Source organism: Nicotiana tabacum, chromosome 8 (genome assembly GCF_000715075.1).
Source record: "Nicotiana tabacum cultivar K326 chromosome 8, ASM71507v2, whole genome shotgun sequence".
Taxonomy (NCBI): Eukaryota; Viridiplantae; Streptophyta; class Magnoliopsida; order Solanales; family Solanaceae; genus Nicotiana; species Nicotiana tabacum.
Window position 1 is genome coordinate 181,715,657 of NC_134087.1, and position 9,748 is coordinate 181,725,404.

General features: G+C 37.6%; 1 protein-coding gene across 2 annotated transcripts; it reads left to right on the forward strand.

Annotated features, from left to right (window-relative positions):
- Positions 1-542: 542 nt before the first annotated feature.
- On the forward strand, positions 543-7,568 carry LOC107813313 (uncharacterized). 2 transcript variants are annotated; one of them, XM_016638565.2, is made up of 5 exons: positions 543-829; positions 6,341-6,511; positions 6,610-6,686; positions 6,789-6,893; positions 6,970-7,568. In XM_016638565.2, exons 4-5 carry the CDS (start codon positions 6,831-6,833, stop codon positions 7,414-7,416), a joined length of 510 nt encoding a protein of 169 aa, XP_016494051.1. In that variant the 5' UTR covers positions 543-829; positions 6,341-6,511; positions 6,610-6,686; positions 6,789-6,830; the 3' UTR covers positions 7,417-7,568. The 2 variants fall into 2 exon arrangements, with proteins under 2 accessions (XP_016494051.1, XP_075074952.1); XM_075218851.1 differs by having other exon boundaries at positions 6,610-6,893.
- The last annotated feature ends 2,180 nt before the right edge of the window (positions 7,569-9,748 follow it).

A 9,748-nucleotide genomic window follows, 5' to 3' on the forward strand; every position in this document is an offset into this window, starting at 1 on the left:
GTGCAAAAACACAACCCTGGGGAGATGGATAATATCATGCGCTACAAAAATCGAGCTCAACTAAGGTGCAATAATGACAAGTTACACCAGACCACCACACACGTGCGAATAATCAAGTTTTCTCACAACTCACATGACATAATATAGTATTACAGAGAATAGCTATGATAGAGATACCATCCAACATCCGAAGACTCCTCCATAAGTAGTGCTATGCAGAATGAACACATCTGACACTACAACAAATTTGACCTAAGGCCACACTTGTATAGACAATACTTGAAAAGTTTTGCCAAAAGTATCTGTGGGGACGCTTTATCAGGGGTAGCCTTTGTCAAGCACTTTTGGATACGGATTTTAGGCAACACTTATGAAGCGTGCCTTTTAATAGTAAACACTACATTTTTCAAGTGTTGTCAAATAATAAAATAACTGGCTACGCTTAGTCAAATATAATACGACATTTACGAGGGGTGATAATTTAACTTTGTATAAGCTATCCCATATGTGTGCTATAATAATTCCTTAAAAATTCCCGCTGAGACTTTTCCCCTAAATCCTTTCCCTTCCTAAATCTTTTCTGCCACCAAAAAATAATTATGCCAAAAAATATCCCACTAAGTTAACTTTACCCAAATTATTCCCGTGCTTCTTCTTCCCTAAAACAAGGTTCTTGTCATCTAGTTAAGTAGATTAGGGTAGATTTTGTGAAAATTGCTGATTTAGATGCTTAATTTAGTTTAGTTGCTCATCTCAAAAGTCAAAACCCTCCTTATTTAGGTTTCAATTGGGAAGTTCGTTTGCTTAGGGTTACAACTGGTAAAAACTTGTAAGTTTTCTATGAAATTTTTTCTTTCAGTTTAATAACTTCTTTCCATTCATTGTTAAAAATACTTCTGACCAAAAACGTTGGCCAAACTTTGTATTCTTGTTCTTTCTTCTTTATAAATGTGGTTATTGCATCTGGTTTACGGCCCAGATTAGTTATGACAAGTTTATGTCATTTATCTTTAAAACGTTTACCTATGTCTAAGAAAACAGATAGGTCATGAAAACGAGTATGTGGCAGCAAATAATCCTTGATCTTTGAAAATATCTTTTACAATTTGTTCAACTTTTACTAAATTTGTCCACCTGAATACCTAGTATTTAAACTTAAACATAGAGTATTAGCATAGTCTGGATTCTGGATTTATTTGATATATCGATGTCGTGATGATACTTGTGAAGTTAGAAAACTGCCCAACAAAGAAAAAAGAGAAAAATAAAAAAATTATCATGAGACAAGAATCAGGGGCATAAATGAATTGTGAAAGTCAATAAATGAGATCAATTATGAGAGCTCTAGTGCTACTGTTGTACTTTAAAAAGAATAAAAAATATTCTTAAAAAGTGATTTAAAATTGATGATAGACCCTTGTGGTCCGACACTTCCCGCATATAGCGAGAGCTTAGTACACCGGACTGCCCTTTTGTTTATGCTTGATAAATTGAAATTCTCTTACACTATAATCAACCGAGTTTTCCAATTAAATCTCCCCAGTTATTAGTGGCCCTGGTGCATGTGTAATGCTTCTAAATGTATGGAATATTAATTTCACGACCCTAAACTCGGACCCGATCGTGATGGCGCCTCTCGTGAGGACAAAGCCAACTGACACACTCCCGATTCATTTTTAAGAAATTAAGTAATAAAACTAAGTCTTTAACATAATAATAATCCCAAAATAAGCAGTGAACAGTACAATTTGCGGAAATATAACCAATACAGTCCGACATCGGGGTGTTAACAGTCATGAGCATCTATCATAAACTATAAGTCTGAAAGGCTCTACATAACTAATACATAACAAAAACAGAAGAAAATAAGATAAAGGGAGAAGCACTGGGCTGCGAACACCGAGCAGCTACCTAGTGGATCTCCAGAATCTGCTGGAAGCTCTCTCAACCCTCGTAAGCAGGACCTGATTCGCCTAAATCTGCACACGGGGTGCAGGGAGTAAAGTGAGTACTCCAACTCAGTGAGTAATAATAATAAATAAAGACTGAGCGATAAGAAATTACGTAAAAGCACATCAACATACTATAAAGAAACAGTATAAAACCAATAAAAACATTGAAACAGTGAAAATATGTAAAAGCATTTAGTTCAGAAAAAGTTTCTTTAAAACACCTTTTTAACAGTTAAACAAATAAATGAAAGGTAGCTAGAACAAATAAACAAATAAAAATCCGCCCCTCGGGCACAAAGTCAACAGAATCCGCCCCTCGGGCAATATCATGGAACAATACCAGCTCCTCGAGCTATATCTCATATCAGAATGGGTACCCGCGCTCACTGGGGGTGTGCAGACTCCAGGAAGAGCCCCTTACGGCCGAAGCGCAATACCAAGCCATCTCATGGCATAATTAGTAGGCTATCGGCCTCATATCAACAAGCCACCTCGTGGCGCACAATCTCAGGCCTTCGGCCTCATAATCATAAATCGGTGTATCCTTACAACACAGACCCTCGGTCTTACTCAGTCAGAATCACATAAGTCGCTCGGGCAACAGTAAAACATGATGCTCAGCCCAAATTATTAGTAAAATATCATTTTAAGTGTTGAAACAGAGTAAACATGACTGAGTTATGAAAATAGTAGAATATAGCATGATTGAGTACAAGTATAAAATCAAAACAGTAAGGAAATATCAGTAAAAATCCCCTAAGGGTCCAAATAGTTGGCACGAGGCCCAAATATTGCATTCAGCCTAAAACATGATGATAGCAAATAGTTTTCAGTCAAATACGCGGTAAAACAGTCATTCGGGATAGACTAAGTCACAATCCCTAATAGTGCACGACCCCACGCTCATCATTTAGCGTGTGCGTCACCTCAATATAGCACAACGATGTGCAATCCGGGGTTTCATACCCTCAGGACAACATTAACAATCATTACTCACCTCTACCCGGTCCAAATCTCTAGCTCGCGAAGCCTTTGCTCCTCGAATCGGCCTCCAGATGCTCCAAATCTAACCAAAATCAGTGTAAAACCATCAAAATATGCTAAGGGAACAAAGCCCACTCGAAAGAAATCAAATTACAACACAAATTTCGAGATTGGCCAAACCCAATCCCCGGGCCCACGTCTCGAATTTCGACAAAATTTACATCAATAGACTCATTATCACTCCCCGGGTTCATTCATATCAAAAGCATCAAAATTCAACCACAAACAACCCCTCAAATCCCAAATTCTAGGTCTCCAATTACAAGCTTTAGTGCTTCAATATTAGGCTTAAATTTCATGATTAATTAGGAAGAAATCACATAAGAATTGAATATTAAGTCCGTAAATCGTACCTCCACGTGCTTCCCCTTGAATCCATCTTCAATCCTCTTCAAAAAGCTCCAAAATCGCTCAAAAATGGTAAAAGTTAGCCCCAAAATCGCGGACCAAATGGCTATTTAAATATTCTGCCTAGGCATCCAATCCTTCTTCGCAAACGTGGTCAAAGCCTCACGTTCACGAAGCACAAACTCAGTTTGACCAAATTTCCTCTTACACGAACGCGACCAGTCCCTCGCAAACGTGATGACTCCTCAGCTCCACCTTCACGAACACGCTCCTCCTCTCGCGAACGCGATGCCCAATAGCCCAGCCCTTTGCGAACATGGGACCTCCCTCGCGAACGCGAAGACCAAAACTCCGAGCTCACCTGCTAACCCTTCACAAACGCGAGGCCCCACTTACGAATGCGAAGGACAAATATCTGCAACACTGAACAACAGGTTTCTGCAGTTTTTCACAACTTGAAATGGTCCGTTGACCACCCAATACTCACCCGAGGCCCCCGGGACCTCAACCAAACATGCAAACATATTCCAGAACATCATTCAAACTTGTTCCAATCTTCGGAATGCTCAAAACAACATCAAAACACCAAATTCGCATCGGATTCAAGCCTAAGAATTTCAAAATCTTCTAAATTACGCTTTTGATCAAAAAGTCTACCAAACCACGTCCGAATGACCTAAAATTTTGCACACACATCCCAAATGACACAACGGAACTACTTCCACTCCCAGAATTCCATTCTGACCCCTATATCAAAATCTTACCTATCAACCGGAAAACGTCAAAATTCCAATTTCGCCAATTCAAGCCTAAATCTACTCTGGACCTCTAAAATACATTTCGATCATGCTCCTAAGTCTAAATCACCTCCCAAAGCTATGCGAACCATCAGAACTCACATCCTAGTCTTCTAACACATAAGTCAATATCCGGTTGACTTTTCAAACTTAAGCTTCCTCAAAAGAGACTAAATGTCTCAAACCTTACCAAAACATTTTCGAACCCGAACCAACCAACCCGATCACACATAAAACCGATAAACCAAGCAATAAAAAGCAAAAATAGGGGAAACGGAGTGGTAACTCATGAGACGACTGGCCGAGTCGTCACAATTAACTGCATTTTGTCTTTGTTGTTCAGGTCATTGTCATCTTTTCTTTCCTCAGTACATGCTTATTTGTTATTTCTTGGCCACATGTGAAGTCAACGATAATTGAACTGTCCAATTGACAACAACAATAATCTAGCTTCTGATTGGTATGCCTTTTCTTACTTGCATGTCCTCTAGAACTATGATTCATGTTAATGAACTGAATTCTGTAGGAGTCGATCTTTTTATCCATTCTTATAGTCTAAAAGAATGTTATTCCTAATTGAAATGTTAACTTCTAGCTTATTCAAATTTTTTGATGCTCTGACCATAAGCTTCTTTCTACTATCTGCATTCCGCTTTCTCCTCGAAAATTAAAAAGATGCATATTCTTTTAATATTGTAGGGCAAGAAATAACTAGATAAAGATCATGAAATGGAGTTCCTGTTTCAAGTTGTAACCTTTGTTCTCTTATTGCTGATTTTGTAAGGATATGCTTTATAGATGGATTTACAAGACCATAGTCTCGTTGGCTTGTCGCCTTCATTCTGTTTGGCCCTTCCGACTCTACAATCGAATCTTTATAGTTGTCTTGTTTCTAGTATATTAACTCCCAATGGAAACTCTTAATATAGTAATGCAGAATTACATAAAATATCATTATAATATGTTGCGGTGCTGACAATTGGAATGTGTATTTGATGTCTCTGTTGTGCTCGTCCGTTTGTAGATTGATGCAGATGTGCATACTTGTTGTAGATTTTTGAATCATGAAACTGATTTTGATTGTTGATGAGTTAATAACTTAATTTTATTTATAACCTCAAGAAAACTGAATGAGATTGTTTGTGGGACCAAAAGTAGTTTGGCATATAAAGTTTGCCTTTCAATAGTGGTTATAAAGATGTACTAAATCTTTATATGGTTTCAGAAACTAATACACAACTAGATGCTTAATTATCCGAAAATGTATCTTTAACATCTTTCTTTGTACGTCTAGACCAAATTGCGTGCACCTCAAAAATAACTTTAACTTCCTCATTTAACCTTTAATCAAAATGAAAGACACCATTTTCAGTTGTTAGATCGATCACAAAAAATGTAACAGAATATTAGTCCTTGCACCCATGGGAGCCTATCTTATTCTCTGGTACCAAACTCGTTTACTTTTTACTGAAATCATTGATGTCAAAGTTGACTACTGCTCTCGCAACCTATCCTCTTACTGAAAATATATCTTTAACATTGATGTGCAGAAAGCAAAAAATTCTGCATAGTGTTTCTGCGACTCTGCACAATTTTTCAGTATTTTCAGCATTTTTGCATAGTGTTTGAGCATTTCGGCACAATATTCTGCACATTATTTAGGCAATTTCTGCGTTTCTGCACAGTTTTTCTGCATTTTCAACATTTTTGCACAGCGTTTCAGCATTTCTGCACATCATTTAGGCAATTTCTGCGTTTCTGCATAGCTGTGTTTTCTACATTTCTGCACAACATTTTTGGATTTCTGCACAGTGTTCTGCATTTTCACAAAGAGTTTTGGCAATTTCTGCGTTTCTGCACAACATTTCAGCATTTTTTGCACAATATTTCTGCATTTCTGTGCTGCATTTCTTGAGTTTCTGCATTTTTGCACAGAAGTTCTGTATTTCTTCAGTATTTTAGCATTTCTGCATAACGTTTCTGCAGTGTTTTTATGTTTCTGCATAGTATTTCTGTGTTTTCTGCATTTCGGCACACTAGTGAGCACCCTCCACTAGTGTTGAAGTATATACTGGGTTGTTGTTGTTATTTTTTATTTGCTAAGTTTTAAAATGTTTTTGTCAATTAATTTTTTTTTAAGTTGTCATCTTGGTTCTTTGATCAATGTTCAGTGATATTTTATTTTCATCATAAATTTAGGTTGTTGGTTCTGCAATTTCATCCTCTTCAAGAAGAGACACACGTTGGCAAATTTTATTTAAGAGTGCAAAATAGAGAAATACACTTTACAAGGTTGGTTAAGTAATACCTGAGATACCAGAAGTTCAGTTCCTCCAATTGATTGAGTATTGGAGGGATTCAGATGTTCAAGTGAGATTAAATTGTGCATTTCTACTCTTGAACATATTGTTGCATTATTTTTTTTCCACTTTTTGATTTATTAATTGGTAAACTTCTTTTTGTGCTAGGCCATGTGCAAATTAAATTCTGGAAATAGAAAAAACAAAAGTGGAGGCATCGGATAGGACCTATTAATTTTGCAAGAGTACGCGTGGCATTGATAATATTTATTCGATACTTTGTGAAAAATATGGTTTTCATTTCTTTACATACTTTTTTGAATACATTGATATTTGTTATTTATTAGCGTGCAAGTAAAGAGAACAACGAGGAACCATCTAAGTCTGAAATGTTTATTGTAACTCGTACAAAACAGGGGAAGAAAGTTCATGAAGATGCTCAAATTGCAACAGTAAGCGATGTTGCAACTAATATATTATCTGGGATTTAGATTCTTTATATGGTTCTCATAATTATTTTTTTGGCAGTCTGAACTTCAGAACCGTCAAAACTCTGGGGAAACATCGGATGAAGCATTTAGGGCAGTGTTTGGGAAGGAGCAGCCTGGCCGAATACGATGCTATGGTAGATCAGTGACAACAAGCTCTGTGAAAAAAGATGAGGAAATCAATAAGCTCCAACAAAAGCATAACAATGAAGCCTCTACTTCGAAAGCAGAAATGCAAGAAATGAGAGAACAAATGCAAGAATTGAGGCAGATGCGTCATTGCTTTAATTTACTGGTGAAAAACAATCCTGAACTATTTAGTTCAGATATACAAGGATTTGTCGGATCTAACCAACCTTCTCCAGTTGATGCAAGTAGCGCACAAGCTGTAAGGAGCCAAAATCTCCCACATTCTTCTGGATCAACCCATGGTCCAATTCTTGAAAAGATATTTAGACTCATACCTGACAAATATTTCATCCCTTGACATATAACATACCGATTGATTTAATAAAGCTATTAATCAAAGTTAGTGATAATCATAGATGTTGTGGAACAATTCAGATTTTATTTAGTTTCAAAGTGGAGATAAATTGATAGTATACATTGTGAGCACGTGATTTTTGTTTACACGACAATTACTCTAAAAGAAATCAAAAATAATAACAAATGGTCTTGCTGTACAATTTTTGGAATTTACGTGGCATTTTTGGTAGTTATTTGTGGTTTTGTCTGTGATTATTTAGTCTTATCAAACAAAAATATAAAAAATATATGTCGTGTGTAAGTTTAGGATATCGTTCTACTATTAGAAATTAATCAAACCATAATTCGGTTATTAAATATGCATCTTTTATTCTATTTGTTGTCATGGAGTGATTTTATTTTAATTAAATGTTAATGTGTGTGATAATTGTTTGTTTAATATTTGTATAGTTTTATTTTACAATTTAGTTGGGATTTTTAGAAATTAAAAGAAGAAAAGAAAGGGGTTTAAAATTAAAGGAATTCGGACTTGGGCTTAAAATTGAGACCAAGAATCAGGCCCAATGCATTTTTCATGACCCAGTCCAGTTTGGCCTCATCAAACGACATCGTCCAAGGCCTACCAGATCTGGACCGTTGATCTGACATATCTAACGGTCCAATTCAACTCCCGTTTTAAACCAAACGATGCCGTATAAGGATGTTCAATCAGAGCCATCCATTTTGTTCAATCCTACGGTCTCCAAAACGCATCATTAGCCCGACCCATTCCCGTCAAAACCGACCCAGCCCCCTCTGAGACAAAACGACCCCGTTTTATATAGTTAAAGTGATCCAAACCGTTGATCTCATCAGATCTAACGGTTTGGATTCACTCACCCACCCCGTATATAAACCTGCCCTCTTACCCCACGCCCTCATCCGAACACCCCCCTTCATCGTCCCAAACCCAAACCCAAACCCAGGCCTCCCAAACCCTAGCCGCCCCTGTGCACTCCCACCGTAAACCCGGCGGCAACAACGCCGGTAACCCCCAGACTAACACCCCTAGTACACCTCGACCCCCTGAACACAGATCCATAAGCCATGGGTCTCGAATCTTCCCCACCATCTCGAATCTTCGTTTGAAGATTCGAGCCGGACCCCAACCCATGCCAAACCCCCCCAAATCCATGCCAGGCACTCCCCTGACCTCCCTCGTGACCAAAAAAAGCTTGGTTTGGTCCGAATCTAACCAAAAAAAACTGAATCCCAAATCCGCCCTAGGAACCCTAGAAGTCCAGAATTCGAGTTTTGTCCGTTTAAACAAGGAGTTTGAGGTCTAATAGATTTTAATCGAAGTATTCTCAGTTGAGAACACTTCCATAAAGTCCGTTCAACCCCAAAAGAGGTTCGAGTCAAAATCCGGGGCATGGTCATCTGATTTTCAATTCTTTAAGGTATTTTCTTCTTCTTTTCCGTGCCAGTTCATGTTGTTTGTTTTGCTTAATGTTTGTTCATGTGTTTAAGTGTCATTTCGAGTTATTTTCATTTCTGTGTCGGCTTTCTGTCCACCTTGCCCAGATCTTTATTTGGTCGAATTTGCTTCTATTAGTTTATTACGCATAATTACAGTTTGTGTAATCGAGTCGAATAAGTTCCGTCAATCAGTTATGCTTTCCACAAATCCCTGTGTCTGTCAACATGAAATCATAATCTGTGTTTGTTCAAGTTTGGTTAGCTGCTATTGATTTGTGCGTATTGTAATTCACACAGTCGATTCGATACATGTCGTCAATCAGTTTCAGTTTGGAATGGTATTTATCTGACTCATATGTTTGATTTGCTTACTGAGGCTTCTGAGAATTGATTGCATTATGTTTAGCCTGTGTATTTGAATCAGAAATCATTTAAGGATTGTTTATAGCTGCAGTTTAACATAGATTTCAAAGTTCCAATTGACATAGAATTTTGTCCCCGTTGGACAGCATGTGCATTGTCAATTGTTAATAAATTAGGGTTAATTGGACAGCATGTGTTGTCAGGGTATATTCCTGCTGCCCATGCTTTGCTAATTGAATAAAAGATAGGTCACTTTAACAACAAAAAAAGGGGGCTGTCAGGGGAATCTGATGGGAGGGCTTTTCTTTATGTCTGTAAGTGGAAAAACAGGAGGAGAACATGGGGGGAGTTTGAATTGTTTAACAGGCTGGTCGATAGGTTGATTCTAGGGTATAAAAGAGGAGGTTTCCACTAGTTTTAGGGGGGACATCAAAGGAGTTCAAAGAGATTGAGAGGCAAAACAGATCAGAAAATAGGAGGGGGAAGAACATAAAAGAGAACTAGTTGGGGGT